Genomic DNA, 24,006 nt, shown 5'->3' with positions numbered 1-24,006 from the left:
GATGATGATGTAATAGTCACATGTTAATGAGCTTTGGAAGAAGAGAGTAGCAGCACAAAGGATGCTAGCTAGAGAGGCTTGTGGACAGTGTAAATAGAGTTGTGAAAGTAATAAAAGAGTTATTAGTTGACCTTATCCAGACTCCGAGACTTTATCAACAATGCCCTAACTATGCTACAACTACAACAACAACACACAAGGGAAGGCCCATAGAATTGCATGGGAAGGTTGGGGGGAGGAGTGCCAGTCGCCTTCCCGATGCCTTCCAATTTAGACCGGGACAGGGCAGGCCTTCCTGTCCCAGACTAATTGAGGCCCCTAAGTGGCCAATTAATGACCACTTAAGGGCCTCTTCTTGCCCCCATTTAATTGAAAGCCAAGGGGCCTACCACCGTCGGGAGATGCCACAAAGTAAAACCTGGTGGCCTCCTAGTGGGGTAATGGGTGGGGGTCCCTCCTTTGGGGGCAATCCCACCAGCGGTGATGATTGCCCCCTGGGATGACCTCCCCCCACCCTCACTACACCCCCCACAACTACCCTGTCACCGGGGCCTGCCTGACTGACCCAGGTGATTCCAACCCCACTCACCTGTCCCTGGCCTTCATCACTCTTTCTCTCTCCTCACACTGCAGGGCCTCCTGCTGTACCGGCAGTGGCCACTGCTCCCAGTGGCGCTGCCAGTACTACAGAGTCTTCTGATGAAGGATCACTGAGCTGAAATATTAACTCTGCTTCTCTCTCCACAGATGCTGCCAGACTTGCTGAGTATTTCCAGCATTTCTTGTTTTTACTACAGAGTCTTCTGATTGGCCAGAAGCTCTGGAGGTGGGAGCTGGTGGTCTGGTGGATCGCCAAGGCAGGGTCTCCCCCCAGCTTTTTGATCCGCTACCAGGACCCCTGTCACCAGAATAAAATTCAGCCCGTCAAGTGAAGACTTGTTCTGAGTGTGGGAATTGGAAAACAAAAATCAGAGTGAGAGTATGTGTGCCCAATGAAAATCTCTTAGAACTCTTTAGCAATTCAGTACAATTGAAAAGGTAAGATAGAGCTGCATAAAACATATGTGTCTAGACACTTGGGGGTCCATCACAGGTAAATTGTTGTAGGTCTTGAAGGATGGATTGGGTGAGTTTCAGAATTTTCATTTTATTATGTTATCGATCTTACTTCTAGTGGTATATAGTGAGGTGGGTGGGAAAGCAACATGGTGTAATAAAGACCGGTGGGAGCTGACGATTAATAATGTGTTGCCTTAGTTTTCTAAAAGATATCACAATTTTATTTATCTTGAGTTGTATTATCTTTGTATTAGAGTCTGGCCGAGCATTTGCCTGTGATCACTTTAATGCCACTCTACAGTGTGAGTCCGGGAAGGTGATTGAAATTAATAGCAGCTTTTACGGTCGTAAATCACTCTCTTACTGTTCCTTGGAAGCTGTAACTTCAACCAAGTCACAAGAATGCAGCTGGATTGATGCGAGAGAGAAAGTGGCAGGTAATTTTTTTGTGACAACTCTCTAGACATTAAATACCCTGTGTGGAATTGCTCAGAATTTCCTATTCTGATTTTTGTTTCTGGTATTCCTGTTCGTTTAGGCTAAGAGTTGGAGTTATATATAGCCAGTACTGATATCCTTGGAATATAATTAGAATAGTAAATTTTCTCCTTCCTCCATGCTTCTCATTCTGCAAGTGACTTTTTCTCTGTTCTTTATGATCTTCTGTACCACGAACCACCCCCTGGTTGAGACTACAGTTAAATGATCTGCCCTGAGGTCTGTGCCAATGCCACTCTCGTACCAGTCACTAAGTGGTGCACAAAAGAGACATCGATTGATTTACTCTTTTGATTTTCTTTGCAGCCTTAGGAAAAGTATGGTTAAATCTGATGCATCATTATATGTGGAACTAAGATCATTAATGATCTTCCACATCACAATTGTTGGCTTGATTGGTAGAATTTTCATATTGGGAAACAGGAAAGTACCATAGTTGTTTAAGGTGCAAAGATAATCAATAATTTTATCTTTAAGGTCAGTGCCATGGACTACAGGCTTGCCAAGCTACAGCAGATAAGGCAACCTTTGGAGATCTTTGTCCAAATCTGGGCAATTACCTCGTTATAGACTATCATTGCAAAGAAGGTGAGAAATGCTACAGCAAAATGTCTAATGGCAACATTCTCAAAAACATTAGTAGCATTAAACCACAGTGTGTGAAATTAGTTTAATAAACCTTAGATGTTTGCATGAAATTCCTTTGCTATTTTAATGGAGGTATTCAGACTTTGTAGGTGGATCAAAACTCACAGGAATCAGGAAAAGACCTCCATTAGAAGGAGGTCATGGACAAAATGATCATTGAAGAAGCTGTAAATATTGTCAAATATGTTAGGCAGGCTCTCAAAAATGAAGCCATGAACTTCATAGTCAGCAATACATAAACAGTCATTTCCACTTACGATGGCCAACTCCGCCTACCCAATATTGACAAATGCTGCACTCAATTCCTACTTATCTCCTTCCTTCACTCCAGATGAATCATTACCCAAAACAATCAATAGCAAGAACATCTGGATTTATAACTACTACATATAAGCGTTTTGTGTGTGTAGCTCTACGGTTGTCCCTTTAGTGAAGCTACATATCTTTTATGTGTTCTTGAACTTAGTTTAAACCTCCTTCTATGTGCTCTTCTGGTGACTGAAGTGAGTAACTCAGCTGCATGTTCAACATCAGTTGATGATTCTTGAGCCTGGAATATCCTTTACTGCTCTCAGCTGGATTGAGGTGACCCAGCTATTGACTCTGCACTCTGCAGCAGTTTCTGCAACTTGTAGAGTCAATGGAAAGGAATCGAAGGCGGTTCCAGGTGTAGAACTGTCCAGAAAGACAGTACCTTACTCTGAGCCGGCTCTCACCACTGATTTAGTACAATACTTTCCCCTTTAAATACTTTTAAACTTATTCATTTGCCGAAAAGCCCATGGATGTGTAGCTGTGCAACCCAAAGAATTTAATTCCGGAAAATCCCAGAACTCCTTCCTAACAGTACTGTTGATGTACCAACACCCCATGGACTGCAACAGTTCAAGAAGGCAGCTCATCACCACCTTCTCAAGGGCAATTAAGGATGGGCAATAAATGCTGGCCTGGCCAGCGACGCCCACATCCCATAAATGAATAAAAAAAATTCAACATTGGGGGCAGTGTTGGGTGTCGGTCACAAATGTCATTCACATTTCTACTTGGTTAATACTTTGTACAATCGGGAGAATGGTGATTTTTGAGGTAGCACGATGTTTTTCTGGTAACATATTTTGCAATTTGGAAGTGAAATGCTACACATTGCTCTTTACTGCCAGCAAGTAGACAACCCACCTCAGTGAATTTGTTCTGAACATAAAATACTCACTTGACTTGATGTTTTACTTAGGTCTCCGTTTGCTGGTTGATGATGTATACTCAGTTCTAGAAAATGTCACAATCTCTCCAAAGTGGTTGCTCCATCCATATTCTGGAAACCTCACCTGCATACTTAATACTGGTGATGGCTTTGTACTTGATCCCTACAATCCACTGCAGTGAGTATTGCTTGAAAATTAGATTGACAGAAATAATAGCAGTATATATTAGTCGTATAGAGTTCTGTAAATCTTTTGTTTTACTTAAAAGTAGCCCAAACAACTCCCACTTGAAAAACTCCACAGTGACTGTGCACACATCTATTTTATCCTTATCAGGAGGGATGTTGTGGAGTTTTTCAAGTGGGAGTTGTTTGGGCTACTTTTAAGTCTCCTGATTAATCAGGAGGGATAAATTCTGGAGTGAGACACAGCATTTGAAAGACATCTCTATAATCAGGATTCTCAAATGTTGCATTTTTTCTTTCAGCAAATAACAGTCATCTATACATCTATAGATACACACTCATTTAATTTTATTTAACAACATAAGAAAATAAGAACATAAGAAATAGGAGCAGGAGTAAGCCATTCAGCCCTTCGAGCCCACTCCACCATTCAATGAGATCATGGCTGATCTTCGACTTCAGCACCATTTTCCTGCACTAGCCCCGTATCCCTTGATGTTTTCAATATGTAGAAATCTATTGATCTCAGTCTTGAACATACACAACGACTGAGCCTCCACAGCCCTCTGGGGCAGAGAATTCCGAAGATTCACCACACTCTGAGTGACGAAATTCTGCCTCATTTCAGTCCTGAATGGCCTGCCACTTATTCTGAGACTGTGTCCTCTGGCTCTAGACACCCCAGCAAAGGGAAAGACACCCCAGCCAGAGACTTAACATGAATGCCACTTGGAAGAAGTGCTGTGGGTTGCAAGGGCTCAGAATGTACTCTGGGGCACGTGGGGGGGGTGGGGGGGGGGGGGTTGGGGGGGGACACTTCAATGCCAATCACCAAGAGTGGCTCAGTAGCTTCACTACTGACCAAGTTGGCCAAGTCCTGAAGGGCATATCTGCCAGACTGAGCCAGCAGCAGGTGGTGAGAGAACCGACACGAGGAAAAAACCTACTTGTCCTTGTTCCCACCAATCTACATGCATGCATCTGTCCAAGACAGTATTGGTAGAGTGACCACCACATAGTCCTTGTGGAAACAAAGTCCCTTCTTCACACTGAGGACACACTCCATTGTGTTGTATGGCACTATCGTTGTGCTAAATGGGATAGATTCAGAACAGATCCAGCAGCTAAAAAATGGGTGTCTATGAGGTGCAGTGGGCCATCAGTAGCAGCAGAATTATATTCCACCATAATCTATAACCTCATGACCAGGCATATTTCTCACTTCACCATTGCCATCAAGCTAGGGGACCAACCCTGGTTCAATGAGGAGTGTAGGAGAGCATGCCAGGAGCAGCACCAAGCTTACCTAAAAATAAGGTGCCAACCTGTTGAAGCTCCAAAACAGGACCACATGCATGATAAACAGCAGAAGCAGCATGCTATAGACAGAGTTAAACAATCCCACAACCAATGAATTAAATAGAAGCTCTGCAGTCCTGCCACATCCAGTCGTGAATGGTGGTGGACAATTAGCAACGAACAGGAGGAGGAGGCTCCACAAATATTCCATCCTCAATACTGGCAGATCCCAGCACAGGTGTAAAAGACAAGGCTGAAATATTTGCAACAATCTTCAGCCAGAAATACCACATAGATGATCCATCTCAATGACCTCCTGAGGCATCACAGATGCCAGTCTTCAGCCAATTCAATTCACTTCAAATAATATCAAGAAATGGCTGTGCACACTGAATTTTTAAAAAATTCATTCATGGGATGTGGCGTCACTGGCTATGCCAGCATTTATTGCCCATCCCTAATTGCCCTTGAGAAGGTGTTGATGAGCTGCCTTCTTGAACCGCTGCAGTCCATGTGGGGTAGGTACACCCATGGTGCTGTTAGGAAGGGAGTTCCAGGATTTTGACCCAGCGACAGTGAAGGAATGGCGATATAGTTCCAAATCAGGATGATGTGTGGCTTGGAGGGAACTTGCAGGTTGTGGTGTTTCCATGTCTCTGCTTACCTTGTCCTTCTAGGTAGAGGTCGCGGGTTTGGAAGGTGCTGTCAAAGGAGCCTTGGTGCGTTGTTGCAGTGCATCTTGTAGATGGTACACACTGCTGCCACTGAACGACGGTGGTGGAGGGAGTGAATGTTTGTGGATGGGATGCCAATCAAGCAGGCTGCTTTGTCCTGGATGGTGTTGAGCTTCTTGTGTGTTGTTGGAGCTGCACCCATCCAGGCAAGTGGAGAGTATTCCATCACACTCCTGGCCTGTGCCTTGTAGATAATGGACAGGCTTTAGGGAGTCAGGAGGTGAGTTACTCGCTGCAGGATTCCTAGCCTCTGACCTGCTCTTGTAGCCATGGTATTTATATAGCTGCTCCAGTTCAGTTTCTGATTAATGGTAACCCCCAGATACTGGGGATTCAGTGATGGTAATGCCTTTGAATGTCAAGGGGAGATGGTTAGATTCTCTTTTGTTGGAGATGGTCATTGCTTGGCACTTGTGTGGTGTGAATGTTACTTGCCACTTATCAGCCCAAGTCTGGATATTGTCCAGGTCCTGCTGCATTTTTACACGAACTGCTTCAGTATCTGAGGAGTCGCAAATGGTGCTGAACATTGTGCAATCATCAGCAAACATCCCCACTTCTGACCTTATGATTGAAGGAAGGTCATTGATGAAGCGGCTGAAGATGGTTGAGCCTAGGACACTGTCCTGAGGAACTCCTGCAGGGTTGTCCTGGAGCTCAGATGATTAACCTCCAACAACCACAACCATCTTCCTTTGCGCGAGGGATGACTCCAACCAACAGAAAGTTTTCCCCCTGATTCTCATTGACTTCAGCTTTGCTAGGGTTCCTTGATGCCATACCCGGTCAAATACTGCCTTGATGTCTAGGGCAGTCACTCTCACCTCATCTCTTGAGTTCAGCTCTTTTGTCCATGTTTGAACCAAGGCTGTAATGAGGTCAGGAGCTGAGTGGCCATGGCAGAACCCAAACTGAGCGTCACTGAGCAGGTTATTGCTGGGTGGTTAATGGTCGGCACAGACTCGGTGGGCCGAAGGGCCTGTTTCAGTGCTGTATCTCTAAATCAAATCGAAATCAAAAATCAAATCAAGTGCTGCTTTATAGCACTGTTGACGACACCTTCCATCACTTTAACGATGATTGAGAGTAGACTGATGGGGCGGTAATTGGCCGGGTTGGACTTGTCCTGTTTTTTGTTTACAGAACATACCTGGGCAATTTTCCAGATTGCTGGGTAGATACCAGTGTCGTAGCTGTACTGGAACAGCTTGGCTGTGGGCACGGCAAGTTCTGGAGCACAGGTCTTCAGTACTATTGCCAGAATGTTGTCAGGGCCCATAGCCTTTGCAGTATCCAGTGCTGTCAGTCGTTTCTTAATATCACGCTGAATGAATCAAATTGGCTGAAGACTGGCACCTGTGATGCTGGGGACTTCAGGAGGAGGCCGAGATGGATCATCAACTCAGCACTTCTGGCTGAAGATTGTTGCAAATGCTTCAGCCTTATCTTTTGCACTGATCTGCTGGGCTACTCCATCATTGAGGATGAGGATATTTGTGGAGCCACCTCCTCCAGTTAGTTGTTTAATTGTCCACCACCATTCACGGCTGGATGTGGCAGGACTGCAGAGCTTAGATCTGGTCCATTGGTTATGGGATCACTTAGCTCTGTATATTGCATGCTGCTTATGCAGTTTAGCACGCAGGTAGTCCTGGCTTGTAGCTTCACCAGGTTGACACCTCATTTTGAGTATGCCTGGTGCTGCTCTTGGCATGCCCTCCTGCACTCTTCATTGAACCAGGGTTGTTATTCCGGCTTGATGGTAATGGTAGAGTGGGGGATATACCGTTGATTATGGTTGAGTACAATTCTGCTGCTGCTGATGGCCCACAGCGCCTCATGGATGCCCAGTTTTGCATTGCTAAATCTGTTCGAAATTTAGCACGGTGGTGAAGGGACCTCCATTTAGCTTTTTTGCCTCAGTGGTGTAAAAATCCTAAATCAGAACAAAGAACAAAGAACAGTACAGCACAGGAACAGGCCATTTGGCCCTCCAAGCCTGCGCCGATCTTGATGCCTGCCGAAACTAACACCTTCTGCACTTCCGGGACCCATATCCCTCTATTCCCTTCCTATTCATATATTTGTCAAGATGTCTCTTAAACGTCGCTATCGTGTCTGCTTCCACCACCTCCCCTGGCAGCATGTTCCAGGCACTCACCACCCTCTGTGCAAAAAACTTGCCTCGCACATCCCCTCTAAACTTTGCCCCTCGCACCTTAAACCTATGTCCCCTAGTAACTGACTCTTCCACCCTGGGAAAAAACTTCTGACTATCCACTCTGTCCATGCTGCTCATAACTTTGTAAACCTCTATCATGTCGCCCTTCCACCTCCGTCGTTCCAGTGAAAACAATCCGAGTTTTTCCAACCTCTCCTCATAGCTAATGCCCTCCAGACCAGGCAACATCCTGGTAAACCTCCTCTGTACCCTCTCCAAAGCCTCCACGTCCTTCTGGTAGTGTGGCGACCAGAATTGCACGCAATATTCTAAGTGTGGCCTAACTAAGGTTCTCTACAGCTGCAACATGACTTGCCAATTTTTATACTCTGTGCCCCGACCGATGAAGGCAAGCATGCCGTATGCCTTCTTGACTACCTTATCCACCTGCGTTGCCACTTTCAGTGACCTGTGGACCTGTACGCCCAGATCTCTCTGCCTGTCAATACTCCTAAGGGTTCTGCCATTTACTGTATACCTCCCACCTGCATTAGACCTTCCAAAATGCATTACCTCACATTTGTCCGGATTAAACTCCATCTGCCATTTCTCCGCCCAAGTCTCCAACCGATCCATATCCTGCTGTATCCTCTGACAATCCTCATCATTATCCGCAACTCCACCAACCTTTGTGTCGTCCACAAACTTACTAATCAGATCAGCTACATTTTCCTCCAAATCATTTATATATACTGCAAACAGCAAAGGTCCCAGCACTGATCCCTGCGGAACACCACTAGTCACAACCCTCCATTCAGAAAAACACCCATCCACTGTTACCCTCTGTCTTCTGTGACTGAGCCAGTTCTGTATCCATCTTGCCAGCTCACCTCTGATCCCGTGTGACTTCACCTTTTGCACCAGTCTGCCATGCGGGCAAAGCCTTGTTAAAGGCTTTACTAAAGTCCATATCGACAACATCCACCGCCCTTCCCTCATCAATCATCTTCGTCACTTCCTCAAAAAACTCAATCAAATTAGTAAGACACGACCTCCCCTTCACAAAACCATGCTGTCTCTCGCTAATAAGTTCGTTTGTTTCCAAATGGGAGTAAATCCTCTCCCGAAGAATCCTCTCTAATAGTTTCCCTACCACTGACGTAAGGCTCACCGGCCTATAATTTCCTGGATTATCCTTACCACCCTTCTTAAACAAAGGAACAACATTGGCTATTCTCCAGTCCTCTGGGACCTCACCTGTAGCCAATGAGGATGCAAAGATTTCTGTCAAGGCCCCAGCAATTTCTTCCCTTGCCTCCCTCAGTATTCTGGGGTAGATCCCATCAGGCCCTGGGGACTTATCTACCTTAATGCTTTGCAAGACACCCAACACCTCCTCCTTTTTGATAATGAGATGACTGAGACTATCTGCACTCCCTTCCCTAGGCTCATCATCCACCATCATCATTCTCCTTGGTGAATACTGATGCAAAGTACTCATTTAGCACCTCACCCATTTCCTCTGGCTCCACGCATAGATTCCCATCTCTGTTCTTGAGTGGGCCAACCCTTTCCCTGGTTACCCTCTTACTCTTTATATATGTATAAAAAGCCTTGGGATTTTCCTTAATCCTGTTTGCCAATGACTTTTCATGACCCCTTTTAGCCCTCCTCAAGGTCTGAAGATAATCAGAGTTAATGCCTGCTTAGGATTTTCTACAGAGTCTTGGCATATTTTGGCTGTGGGCTGAGTTGTACCTGTCATAGTGGTGTGACCTCAACTATAAGGTCAGGCTATTTTACCTCAGTTTAGCCTCTGCCCAGCAGAGAGAAGCCAGAGTATGGCTGCAGAAAGAATTGTGTTCCTGTCTTGGGTTGGGCCCCAACAATTTTTTTAAAAAAACTGATTAGTCTATGCATTTAATTTTTTTTAGCCCTTTCAATTCTTTAAATCCTCCCTCCACCATTCATGATAACATTGTAGCCAAGAGAACATGAGTGTTTCTCACAACAAATGACTGAATTACATATAAACTACAGCATAGAAACAGGCCATTTGGCCCAGCTGATCTATGCTAGTCTTTATACTCCACACAAGACTCCTGTCACTCTAATTACCTCTTCCCACTCTACCCATCTATTCCCTTCTCCCACATGTATGCATCCTTAAATGCATCAATACTATCTGCTTTAATCACTCCATGTGGCAGTGAGTTCCACATTCTTGCCACTCTCTGTGAAAAGCAATTCCTCCTAAATTCTTGATTTGATCATTTAGTGGACACTTGATATTTATTACCCCTTGTTCCTATTACGAACCCCTTCATAATTTTAAAGATTGCTATCAGGTCTTTTTTCCAAGAAATGCGCTCTGGCCTGCTTAATCTCCCATGAAAGTTGTATCTCCTCAATTCTGGTAACACCTTTGGAAATATATTCTGCACTTTCTCCGATGCTTCGATATCCCTTTTTGTAATTATGGAGATCAGAACTGCACACGGTACTCCAAGTGTGGTGTCACCAAAGTTCTATAAAAGTTTTTTTGCATTCGGTATGGCCTTATCAACTTGCAATTGCTACTTTTAGTGATTTATGTATATACCCAGATCTCTTTACTCCTCTAGCCCACTTAGATTCTTACCTCCTCAGGAATAAGTAGCTTCCTTATTCTGCCTACCAAAATGAACTACCTCACACTTCATTATATTGAACTTCATTTGCCATGTATTCACCCACTCTGAAAGCGTGTTTATATCTTCCTGCATTTTGGTTCAATTCTCCACATTATTAGCTCTACACCCCAACTTGGTGTCTTCAAAATTCAACAGCATACCTCCAATTTCTGAGTCCAATTAATTTATGGATATAGTGAACAACCATGGTCTCAGCAAAAGATCCCTGTTGAACAGCATTTCCCACTTTCTGGCAATCCCAGGAAGCTCCCTTAACTCTGACTCTTTATTTTTTGTTTTGTAGCCATCTTTCAATTGATTCTGCTACTTACAAATTCTGCTCCATCTGGACCACTAACACTAAGTGAATCCCAGTCAATGTTGGGAAAATTAAAATCTCCTATCACCACCACCCTGTTGCTCCTACATCTTTCCATAATCTGTTTACATATTTGTACCTCTATCTCACGCTCGCTGTTGGGAGGCCTGTAGTACAGCCCCAACATTGTTACCGCACCCTTCCTATTTCTGAGTTCTGCCCATATTGCCTCACTGCTCGAGTCCTCCATAGTGCCCTCCTTCAGCACAGCTGTGATATCCTCTTTGACCAGTACTGCAACTCCTCCACCCCTTTTACCTCCCTCTCTATCCCGCCGGAAGCATCGATATCCTGGGATATTTAGTTGCCAATCATGCCCTTCCCTCAACCAAGTCTCAGTAATAGCAATAACATCATACTCTCAGGTACTAATCCAGGCCCTAAGTTCATCTGCCTTACCTACTACACTTCTTGCATTAAAACAAATGCACCTCAGACCACCAGTCCCTTTGCGTTCATCATCTGCTCCCTGTCTACTCTTTTCCTTAGTCACGCTGACTTCATTATCTAGTTCCTTACAGGCTTTAATTACTACCTCCTTACTGTCCACTGACCTCCTCATTTGGTTCCCATCCCCCTGCCACATTAGTTTAAACCCTCCCCAACAGCATTAGCAAAAGCACCCCCAAGGACATTGGTTCCAGTCCGGCCGAGGTGTAGACCGTCCAATTTTTAATAGCCCCACCTCCCCCAGAACCGGTCCCAATGTCCCAAAAACCTGAACCCCTCCCTCCTGCACCATCTCTCAAGCCACGCATTCATCCTGACTATTCTTTCATTTCTACTCTGACTATCACGTGGCACTGGTAGCAATCCTGAGATTACTACCTCTGAGGTCCTACTTTTTAACTTGGCTCCCAACTCCCTAAATTCTGCTTGTAGGACCTCATCCCATTTTTTACCTATATCATTGGTGCCTATGTGCACAACGACAACTGGCTGTTCACCCTCCCCCTTTCAGAATGTTCTGCAGCCGATCTGAGACATCCCTGACCCGTGCACCTGGGAGGCAACATACCATTCGGGAGTCTCGTTTTCGACCACAGAACTGCCTATCTACTCCCCTTACAATCGAATCTCCGATAACTATAGCCCTTCCACTCTTTTTCCCGCCCTTCCGAACAGCAGAGCCAGCAACGGTGCCATGAACCTGGCTACTGCTGCCTTCCCCTGGTGAGCCATCTCCCTCAACAGTATCCAAAACGGTATACCTGTTTTGGAGGGAGATGACCGCAGGGGACTCCTGCGCCGCCTTCCTGCTCTTTCTCTGCCTTTTGGTCACCCATTCCCTTTCACCCTCAGCAATCTTTATCTGCGGTGTGACCAATTCACTAAACGTGCTATCCACGACCTCCTCAGCATTGCGGATGCTCCAAAGTGAGTCCATCCACAGCTCCAGAGCCGTCATGTGGTCTAACAAGAGCTGCAGCTGGACACACCTCCAGCACGTGAAGGAGTCAGGGACATCAGCCGTGTCCCTGAGCTCCCACATTGAGCAAGGGGAGCATAACACGGGTCTGAGATCTCCTGCCATTTTCAATCTTAAGCTTAAGTTAGTCTTAATTTAGATAAACGAAAAAGGAACGAAAAGTTTTCACCAATCACAGGAAAAAATAAATAGAAAAAGCCTTACCTTATCTGCACACCACAGAGTCCTTTTATTTTGGTTAGAGGAGGAGGGCGGGTGGGAGACACTACAGGTGTAGTGTCTCGGGTTCAGCCGCCGCCCAAATATATAGGACTCACTTACCCAGCTGCCACCTCGCTCTCCCTGTCGCCGCTGCAAAAAGAAACCGCCAAAACAACAAGGTAAGTTTATATAAGTTGTAAACTCACTTACCCAGCTGCCACCTCGCTCTCCCTGTCGCCGCTTGTTTACTTATTCCAAATATAAAAATCTGTCTCAATGCAAACTAAGCAGATAACCAGAGTCAAACAAAGCCTTTCGGTAAACTTAGTTTCTTTGCAAAAGACTTCACAATGGCAACAATACATTCCAAATATCTTTACCTAAGGATATGTAGCAAAAATATTTATGGGGTAAGCTTTGACTTAACTAACACAGTAATTATTATAAGAAAATGATTCCCCTTACACTTACCTAATGTATATTTCAACTGGATTATTTTTGCTGTTTTTTAAAGGTCTCCTAGCAATGTGACATACAGGTACAGGACCCCTGGACTCTTCACTATCAATGTTGAATGTACAACTAGCGAATGGCATGTGACAGCCCAGGAAACTGTGTCAATCCAACAACCAATCAGTGGTTTTAGAATCATCAAGTGTTACAATGTTAATCAATCAGAAGATGTTGATAACTGCAGAGTTCTGTATGGAGACCCATTGTGGATTCAGCTTCAAGTTGAAGAAGGTACAGTTTATTTTTCATGTGTAGTAGAGTGAACATATGCATAATTTATGTAGCTGTTTATCCTGTGATATAAAATAACTCACACTTCATAAAATATGAGCAGTGTAGGTCATAATGAAAGAAATACTGTACAGAAAAGTAGCCCATAGCGGCCTGTTGCAGGACCTGGATAACGTTCAGGCTTGGGCTGATAAGTAATGGATAACATCTGTGTCACATCAATATCACATCAAGCAACAAACATCTCCAACAACCTCCTAACCTTCAATGGCATCACTGTTGATGAGAAGTCAAAAAGGCCAGAGAAGAAGAATAGGGAGGAGATTTGTGTAAAGAAATCACCATGAGGATTGGGAAGATGGGAGATGACAAGGATTTTAAAGGGGAGATAGGAGACAGTTATGTCCTTAAACGAGAAAAAGATGCTAGAGTTGCACGAGAGTGGCTCAGATTGGACATGATGATGACTTCAGTAAAAGTGAGAGGCTGGGGTCGGGAGTGGGATAAAGTAACAGTTTGTCAGCCAGGTTTCTGTCAGGCCCAGATAGTGATAGATTCAGCTAAGATGAAGAGGGCCTTTGCAGGAGAGGAATCATTTTCGATAGTAACATGGAGTGGGCCAGAGTTTGGGGATTTTATCAGAGGAAGCACAGAAGATGAGAGTGGATAACAATAAGATTATGGAGAGGAGGTTAGAGATTGATCCCTGGTGAACAAGCTGTGACCAGTGAAAATTAAAAGAAGCCCTATGGTATCTTTGGGATAGGGCTGTCTAAAACCAGACCAGCCAAGTTTGTTTCGGGAGCAAGTTCAGCAGCATTGGATACAACTACAACAATTAATGGTTGTTAGAAAATCAGTTCTACTTGAAATAATACAGATATACAATACACTGTCACCTGGAAGTTCTGCTTAGGTCTCCTGATCTACAGCTGTGACTTCAGCGAAGATGAGCAGAACCCTTAGAACTGCTGCATTAATAGAAGTGACCATTTCTTCAGAGCTCTACTGATCTTCTGCCAAACTTACAGCAAGAGATAGGGAGACCCTGCAAAATGTCCCATAATATGTATACAATGTAAAGTGATACCTGATTAAATAAGGTAAGAGTAATTGTCCACAACTTTCTGCTTTCATAGGTACAAATGTGACTTATGTTATATTAGCTGGAGCTGTCACCCTTCACACATCCACTGTGTTCAGAGGAAGTATTCCTCAAAATGCCACGATGGGAAGTGCTGCCCAGCAACTGATAGGCCCTGGCATACATCAGCTAACCATTCTTGCCAAGAATAATGTGACAACTCAAGAGGTATCTCAGAACATTACAGTTCAATTGGTGGAACCAATCAAGGGTCTGGAGGCTATGGTAAACTCTGCTGTTCTGGAGGTGGGAAATGATCTCACTATTAACATCTCAGTATCCTGTGGTGCCCCAATTGAGTTACAGTTTGAATTTATTGGTCCTAATGAGACCTTTTCTGAAGCCATTGAAAATCCTGATGGAAAACTGGGGGCTTACAGCATTCCAATGATTTCTGAAGGTAATACATTTTTCTTGCCTTTTACCAGAATAGTTTACTAGAATGTCTGCATTTACTGAACTGTTGTGAACTAAATTATTACTTGTTTCTATGATTATACATGAAATGACTTGAGTCATGAAATCAAGACACCAAGATTTATATGAAATAGAAAAGTTAGCAATGACCACAGGTGCATTTATATCTAATAAATTATAAAATCTTTGGCCCCAAATTGTGCCAGCGGTCCAGAGGGAGACCAGCAGAAACCCCGGGGAAGCGATGTAGGCAGCCATATTCAGCCACTTATATCGATCTATTCTTTGGGGGTTCTACCATCATCTTTAATGTGTTATCACTAGAATGATTTTGATGGAATAATTTTTCTTACTTAGTCCTGATGAAACCACAAATGCTTATTCAACTGGTCATTCACCATCATAAGGTAGGTGAAATCTAGAAATCACTGTTGAGTTTCACCTACTACTTCTCATTACACTGATTTCACCTTTACTTTCCACCTATCTGCAGGTACTTTTCTGGTTAGAGGGAAAGCTGTCAATGCATTTTCTAGTATTAGTTTTAATGTTGGGAATATCACTGTTGTGGCAAATACTTCAGCACTGACAGAGCATGATATGGACAATGGAGGTAAACACTTTTACATTTTATTTGCTTAAAAATAACATTGGTGCACCCTACTATTTTCACCTCCTTGTAGCTTCTCTCAGCTTGCAGGATAATCAATGTATCATAGAATTATAATTCTGATATCTACTTATCCTACACTCAGCCAATATAAATATTGGATATAAGTATAAATATAAATATATTATAAATATTGGATGCCAACCTTGACTCAGTGGTAACATTCTTGCTTCTAAGTCAGAAAGTTGCAAATTCAAGTTCCACTTCAGAGACTTGAGCATACCTTTGGTGTACTCTGTTACTAAACAAACTTTGCCCCCTGCAACAATCCCCCAGCCCCCAACCATATGTATGGGGTAAAACTGTATATGCAAAACACCTGGAATTACTTCTGCCGGCTGTTATACAACTTCTGTTGAACTCAGTGGAACTGAAAATTGGGCAAAGTGTACAACAGGCAACTGATGTGATACCGTCTGTTTTGCATCCCTGCACATGTCCCATTTCACTCCCATAGGGGGCATTTTAGGCTCTCCCCCACACCGAGTTTGGAGGCAGGGAAAGCATATAATCAGGTGGGTTGGTGGTGGGGCGGGGATCCCTGCCACCTTCCCGCCTCCAAATTCAGTCTGCGCAGGAAGGCCTGTGAACGACCTTCCTGCCCCACCGCCAAGCAAACACTTAGTGCCTGAATGAGGGATCTGGCAATCGGGAAGGGGGAGGGGGAGGTGGAGGGGGGAGGGGCTGGGGGTGGACCTGCTGAGAGCCACCCCTCTGCCTTGCTGCCAACCCCACTAAACCCCCCCCCTCCCAGAGGAGGAGATGTGGGGCTCTCATTGGCACTTTTGCCAAGACAAAATCCCAGCCACAATGTCTGATTTGTATTGAAACCTGTAGTCAGTGCATCCTGTTGTTCATTGGGGAGAATATACTTCCTTTTTCTTTATTGCCCAACAAACAGTGATCACTGCCTGACTCTTGCCATCCCTACTCGGTAATGCTGCATAAGATTCTTATATTTTTTTTCTTCTGTTGCAAAAGAAATTGTGGTTGCTATAAAATGCAAATTCACAGCTAGAATTCATTCTTATGTGCAGTTCAAATGTATAAATAATTACGTTAAATACCCTCACTGAAACATCGAAATGGTTGTTTGTTCGTCGGCAGATGAAGACAATGATTTCAAATATTCCCTTTTTTAAGATGTTCCACTGCTAACTATTAATGCTAATAGGCGATCCTTTGAGTTATGACAAACATGTGCCCGCTTTTGGGGGAAAAAAAACTCTTTTGAAAATTTGAACCTAATTTGGTATTAGTACATTGCAAAGGTTCATTTAATGCATCAGTTTGATTTCACTATTGAAAATGTATTGGCTATATTGTACACGCAGCACTAATCCCACATGATGTTGCTGCATGCTTAGTGTTACTGAATGCAATGTGCAAAAGTTTTCAAGCTGAAAAATCGTTGTTTTTGTTATCAGTATACAGACACTTAGCATGTTCATAAAACATTCCTTTGTGCATTATTTCAATGGAGGTGATCGCGCTGAAAATTGTCATGTGGACATGCTAAATGTTAAGAAAATTGTCGTTAATATCACACATTTTAATTTCCATGCTTTGATATTTCGAATGATAGCGCTGATTCCCCAAACGGGTTGTCCCAGGATGGATCAGTGCTCACAAAGGAACTCTCCTCAGGAAAATGTGAATGTTAAGCACCTGATCAAGGAATCAGCCCTGGTGACTTCATTTTCCCCCTGAACTTACTTTGTTGAGATCAAATGTAACTTTGTCTCTCCCCTCTCTGTATCATGAGACCAATTAAAGCCAGAAATTAATTTATTTTTAAAAAGGTGATCGAAGCAAAGGGGAATAAAAGAAAATGGGGCCAGGACTACTGCTCATGTGGAAAATATACACAAAAATGGACTGGCTGGGCTGAACAACCTGCCACCATGTTGTAATCTGTATGTAATTCTAAATTAATATGCGATTCAAAAAGCATCTTATAAAGTTTAGAAACTTTATTTTGCAATCACACCTTCTCAAATAAATACAGATAACATCATTTGCCCATTTTTAGTCATTCATCTTGATAAACAACAGGATCACAGGAGCCATCTGTGTCTGTTTTGGATAAATGTCTTCAACTATTGGGGACATTGAAGAATCTCAATCTGCAATTTTATTTTAAATTTGAGCTTCAACATTTTATTTGGAGATTTTAATTTTTAAAATGTTCTCAATGCAAAATTTGGGTACTGATTAATCTCCCACCCAATTCTGAAGCCTATTTATAGATTAAAAATTAACTTATTGAATTCAAAAGAAGAATTGCACTCATTGAATTCACGAGGGAAAGAATTACTCTAGTTATCATGTATAACAAGATGTGAACAAGTTCTATTTGGATACATTTATAATTCTCCTCCCAACATAAAACCTCTCGCAGATATGGGCTACAATGTTGCCAGTGTTACTAACCACTTGTCGGGCTCCTCACTGTGAGCAGAGCCTAGCAAAATGATCCCATTATAACCAAAGTAATCTTTTCTCCATGATGTGCTTTACAAAATGCAGAAAGATTATCTTTTTCTTTTTGTAATCACTGAGGCCATTGTCTTTGGCCCTCACGACAAACTCCGCTCCCTAGCTACCGACTCCATCCTTGGTAACTGTCTGAAGCTGAGCCAGACTGTTCACAACTTATATTTGACCCCAAGATGAGCTTTCCACCACATATCTGCACCGTCACTGACACCACCTACTTCCATCTCTTAAACATCACCTGCTGCTGAAGCCCTCAAACATGCTTTTGTTACCTCCAGACTTGACTATTCTATTGCACCCGTGACCGGCCTCCCACATTCTACCCTGCATCAACTTGAGGCCATCCAAAACTCTGCTGCCCATGTCCTAACTCACACCAAATCCCATTAACCCATCACTCCTGTGCTTACTGACCTACACTGGCTCCTGGTTAAGCAACACCTCAATTTTAAAATGCTCATCCTTGTTTTCCATTTCCTCCATAGCCTGGCCCCTCCCTACCCATGTAATCTCCCCCAGCTCTACAACCCACCAATATTTCTGCTCTCTTCTGACTCTGGCATCTTGAGTGTCCCTGGTTTTAATCACTTCACCATTGCTGGTTGTGCCTTCAGCTGCCTAGGCCCTAAGCTCTGGAATTCCCTCCCCAACTCTCTTTCCTCCTTAAAACCTACCTTTTTGTTATCTGCTCGAAAATCTCCTGATGTGGCTCAGTGTCATATTTTGTTTTTTTCTTAGAGATACAGCACTGAAACAGGCCCTTCGGCCCACCGAGTCTGTGCTGACCAACAACCACCCATTTATACTAACCCTACAGTAATCCCATATTCCCTACCACCTACCTACACTAGGGGCAATTTACAACAGCCAATTTACCTATCACCTGCAAGTCCTTGGCTGTGGGAGGAACCCGGAGCACCCGGCGAAAACCCACGCGGTCACAGGGAGAACTTGCAAACTCCGCACAGGCAGTACCCAGAATCGAACCCGGGTCCCTGGAGCTGTGAGGCTGCGGTGCCAACCACTGCGCCACTGTGCTGTCCAATGTCCCGTGAAGCGCCTTGGGACGTTTTATAATAGGAATGGTGCAATATAAATCAGCAAGCAATTAGGAAGGCTCATGGTATGTTAGCCTTTATCGCAAGAGGATTTGAGTACAGGAGTAGTGAAATCTTGCTTCAGGGCGGCACAGTGGCGCAGTGGTTAGCACTGCAGCCTCACAGCTCCAGGGACCCGGGTTCGATTCCGGGTACTGCCTGTGTGGAGTTTGCAAGTTCTCCCTGTGTCTGCGTGGGTTTTCTCCGGGTGCTCCGGTTTCCTCCCACAAGCCAAAAGACTTGCAGGTTGATAGGTAAATTGGCCATTATAAATTGTCACTAGTATAGGTAGGTGGTAGGGAAATATAGGGACAGGTGGGGATGTTTGGTAGGAATATGGGATTAGTATAGGATTAGTATAAATGGGTGGTTGATGTTCGGCACAGACTCGGTGGGCCGAAGGGCCTGTTTCAGTGCTGTATCTCTAATCTAATCTTGTATAGAACCTTGGTTAGACCGCACTTGGAGTATTGTGTGCAGTTTTGGTCTCCTTACCTTAGGAAGGATATTATTGCCATAGAGGGAGTGCAACAAAGGTTCACCAGACTTGTTCTGGGGATGGCGGGACTGTCCTATGAAGAGAGATTAGGGAAACTGGGCCTGTATTCTCTAGAGTTTCGAAGAATGAGAGGTGATTTCATTGAAACCTACAAAATACTTAAGGGGATAGACAAGGTAGATGCAGCTAAGATGTTCCTCCTGGTTGGGGAGTCGAGAACCAAGGGACACAATTTCAGAATAAGGGGGAAGCCACTTCAAACAGAGATGAGGAAAAATTTCTTTACTCAGAGGGTTATGAATCTTAGAAATTCTCCACCCCAGAGGGCTGTGGAAGCTCCGTCATTGAGCATGTTTAAAGTAGAGATTGACAGATTTCTCAATACCAATGATATAAAGGGATATGGGGATAGTGTGAAAAAAAGGCATTGAAGTGGATGATCAGCCATGATCATATTGAATAGCGGAGCAGGTTCGATGGGCTGAATGGCCGACACCTGCACCTATGTTCCTCTGTACAAGTTGTTGTTGTTGCTGTTGTTGTAATCAATGAGAATTAACTTAACTTCCTTTACTTGTGTTCCAACAGCTTTCTCACACAGTAAAATCAAGGACAGAGCCAAAATGTCTCCAACAAAGGTAAGTAATTTATATTTAAAATTCTATTTGCTGTCATTTAAAATTTGTGGCAGAAAGAAAATAAAAATCTCTTAGGTTGGCCTGACTTTCCCTTTTCTACTGTTCCTTTCAACAGTTGGAAATCTAAAATTCCTCACCTGTGGGATCTGCCACAGAATTGATTGTTGATGCAATTACAGTGATGTTAATAAAACCCGTTTGTACCTAGATTTTCTCAAACTGAAATATCGTATCTCATCAGATTGTAAAGATAAACAAGGATATCAAGTCATGTTATGCAGCATTTCATAATTTTAGATATATTTCTTGATAATCTATAACATTACATTCCTAGTCACTATATAGTAAACAATTACACAACTCCATTGGGATATGTTTTAATCTAGTAACTGATATGGTTATATACGTGGAGTTATTGACTCTGCATGTACTGTTGGGAATATCTTCAGAGCTGCTCCCATTCTGCTGCATAGCTTCTCGCATAAACAGGGATTCCTGCTGGAGTTATGGCAGAGGAGTGGGGGCAGCTCTGAGTTCCTGGACAATAGCATTGTCCTTCAAATTAAACGCTGAGTCATCATACGATCCATTTCTCAACTTGACCAAAACCAAAGTTTGCCCCTTTTTCTTTTTCAGTCACTTCCGAAAAGCGAACCGGATGAAAAACTACAACTAGAAAAACTTCAGGCTAAAATTAATGGTGGCCAACTAGAGGTGGCGAATCCCTTTTCCCAGCTTGTTTTGAGTGGGAGAAAATCAAAGAATCATGACATGAACAACCATAGTAAAATGGCTTTCCAGTGGTCTTGTGGTATGTTACTTAGGCACCTGGAATTTAAGGATGCTCATTTTGTTAAACTATTTGAATGGCAATCCTATTGATTCTAAAACGTCTTAGTTAATCTTGGCAAAAAGAGGAAAATAGTATTATAGTAATCACCACCTATTTTCATTTATGCAACTGCACTAAACTGCGCTTAAATATTTCAGTAAAATTGACCAAAGAACTTTTTCCAGTGAAGCTTCCTGAACTACAAACAATGCTCCAGCTGTGGCCTAATTGATTATTTCCTTTGATCTACAATACCATTTTTCTCATTTAACCGAACATTTAATTAGCTTTTTTGACAGCCATTGGATGTTGGTTTGATGTCCGTAGGGTCCATCAGCTCTAACTCCCAAATTCTTTTTGTTGGTCTGCTTTTGTTACGTAATCTGTATCAGTCACATTAATCATTTAATCCCTCTGCCTATTCCATACCCCTAAGTGCATGAGTGAGAATTTTCACTGTAGCTTTAGCAGTGCATCTGCAGAAACCCCAGAGAAATGATATAGACACCACTGATGGCATTTCTCTGGGGATTGAAATTACAGCAGTCAATTGGGAGAATTCCTGTGGAAATTTACTCTCCATGACTTACAGTTATCTACATTAAATTGTATCATTGAGTTGTCTGTCCACCTTCCCAAATATTTTGTCCCCCTGTAATATCTAGTACTGTATAAAATACCAGTGCCAGTTTGGTGTCATCCATGAACTTGTCAGTGAAAGTACCTTTATCCACTTCCAGCTAATTTCTGAAGATTTTTTTATCTGTTCATGGGATGTAGGCAATGGTGGCCAGGCCAGTATTTATTGCCCATTCCTAATTGCCCTTGAGAAGGTTGGTGGTGGGCTGCCTTCTTGAACCGCTGCAGTCCTTGTGGGGTAGGTACACCCACAGTGCTGTTAGGAAGGGAGTTCCAGGAGTTTGACCCAGCGACAGTGAAGGAACGGCGATATAGTTCCAAGTCAGGATGGTGTGTGGCTTGGAGGGGAACTTGCAGGTGGTGATGTTCCCATGCATCTGCTGCCCTTGTCCTTCTAGGTGGTAGATGTCGTGGGTTTGGAGGTGCTGCCTAAGGAAGCTTGGTGCGTTGCTGCAGTGCATCTTGTAGATGGTACACACTGCTGCCACTGTGTATCAGTGGTGGAGGGAGTGAATGTTTGTAGATGGAGTGCCAATCAAGCGGGCTGCTTTGTCATGGATGGAGTAGAGCTTCTTGAGTGTTGTTGGAGCTGCACCATTCCAGGCAAGTGGAGAGTATTCCATCACACTCCTGACTTGTGCCTTGTAGATGGTGGACAGGCTGTGGGGAATCAGGAGGTGAGTTACTCGCCACAGGATTCCTAGCCTCTGACCTGCTCTTGTAACCACGGTATTCATATGGCTACTCCAGTACAGTTTCTGTTCAATGGTAATCCCCAGGATGTTGATAGTGGGGGATTCAGCGCTTGTAATGCTATTGAATGTCAAGGGGAGATGGTTAGATTCTCTCTTGTTGGAGATGGTCATAGTCTGGCACTTGTGTGGCACGTATGTTACTTGCCACTTATCAGCCCAAGCCTGGATATTGTCCAGGTCTTGCTGCATTTCTACACAACTGCTTCAGTATCTGAGGAGTCGTGAATGGTGCTGAACATTGTGCAATCATCATCGAACATCCCCACTTCTGACCTTATGATTGAAGGAAGGTCATTGATGAAGCAGCTGAAGATGGTTGGGCCGAGGACACTACCATGAGGAACTCCTGCTCTGTTGTCCTGGAGCTGAGAAGACTGACCTCCAACAACCACAACTGGAGCACAGGTCTTGAGTACTATTGCCAGAATGTTGTCAGAGCCCATACCCTTTGCAGTATTCAATGTAGTCAGTCATTTCTTGATATCACGCGGAGTGAATCAAATTGACTGAAGACTGGCATATGTGATGCTGGGACTTCAGGAGGAGGCCAAGATGGATCATCAACTCAGCACTTCTAGCTGAAGATTGTTGCAAATGCTTCAGCCTTATCTTTTGCACTGATGTGCGGGACTCCCCCATCATTGAGGATGGGGATATTTGTGGAGCCTTATCCTCCAGTTAGTTGTTTAATTGTCCACCACCATTCACGGCTGATTGTGGCAGGACTGCAGAGCTTAGATCTGATCCGTTGGTTATGGGATCGCTTAGCTCTGTCTATCTCATGCTGCTTACGCAGTTTGGCACGCAAGTAGTCCTGGGTTGTCACTTCACTAGCTTGACACCTCATCTTGAGGTATGCCTTGTGCTGCTCCTGGCATGCCCTCCTGCACTCTTCATTGAACCAGGGTTGGTCTCCTGGCTTGATGGTAATGGTAGAGTGGGGGATATGCCGGGCCATGAGGTTACAGATTGTGGTTAAGTACAATTCTGCTGCTGCTGATGGCCCACAGTGCCTCATGGATGCCAGTTTTGCATTGCTTGATCTGTTTGAAATCTATCCCATTTAGCATGGCGGCAGTGCCACACAACACAATGGAGGGTATCCTCAATGTGAAGACGGGAATTTGTCTCCAGAAGGACTGCCATGATCACTTCTACCAATACTGTCATGGACAGATGCATCTGCAGCAGGCAGAATGGTGAGGATGAGGTCAAGTAGGTTTTTCCCTCTTGTTGGTTCCCTCACCACCTGCCGCATGCCCAATCTAGCAGTTATGTCCTTTAGGACTCGGCCAGCTCAGTCAGTAATGGTGCTACCAAGCCACGCTGGGTGATGGACATTGAAGTCTCCCACCCAGAGTACATTCTGCACCCTTGCCACCCTCAGAGCTTCCTCCAAGTTGTGGTCAACATGAAGGAGTGCTGATTCATCAGCGGAGGGGCGGTGCAGTAGCTGGTAATCAGCAGGAGGTTTCCTTGCCAATGTTTGACCTGATGCCATGGTACTTCATAGGGTCCGGAGTCAATGTTGAGGACTTCCAGGGCAACTCCCTCCTGACTGTATACCACTGTGCCGCCATCTCTGCTGGGCCTGTCCTACCGGTG

The 24,006-nt window shown here is 44.0% G+C and overlaps 1 protein-coding gene across 1 annotated transcript in view; it reads left to right on the top strand.

Moving 5' to 3' along the window:
- The window catches only part of LOC137378579 (polycystin-1-like protein 2), a 175,634-nt gene that overhangs the window by 20,420 nt on the left and 131,208 nt on the right, over positions 1–24,006 (top strand). The window contains exons 4-11 of the mRNA XM_068048884.1: positions 1,314–1,496; positions 2,035–2,145; positions 3,437–3,584; positions 12,982–13,211; positions 14,351–14,755; positions 15,266–15,385; positions 20,126–20,175; positions 20,812–20,986. Of these exons, the coding sequence (XP_067904985.1) occupies positions 1,314–1,496; positions 2,035–2,145; positions 3,437–3,584; positions 12,982–13,211; positions 14,351–14,755; positions 15,266–15,385; positions 20,126–20,175; positions 20,812–20,986 (1,422 nt within the window). The remainder of the gene's footprint in view (positions 1–1,313; positions 1,497–2,034; positions 2,146–3,436; positions 3,585–12,981; positions 13,212–14,350; positions 14,756–15,265; positions 15,386–20,125; positions 20,176–20,811; positions 20,987–24,006) is intronic.

The sequence above is a fragment of the Heterodontus francisci genome, chromosome 17 (assembly GCF_036365525.1).
Source record: "Heterodontus francisci isolate sHetFra1 chromosome 17, sHetFra1.hap1, whole genome shotgun sequence".
In the NCBI taxonomy this organism is placed as follows: Eukaryota; Metazoa; Chordata; class Chondrichthyes; order Heterodontiformes; family Heterodontidae; genus Heterodontus; species Heterodontus francisci.
The sequence above is the reverse complement of the archived record's forward strand: the minus strand, read 5'-3'. Positions and strand labels throughout refer to the sequence as shown.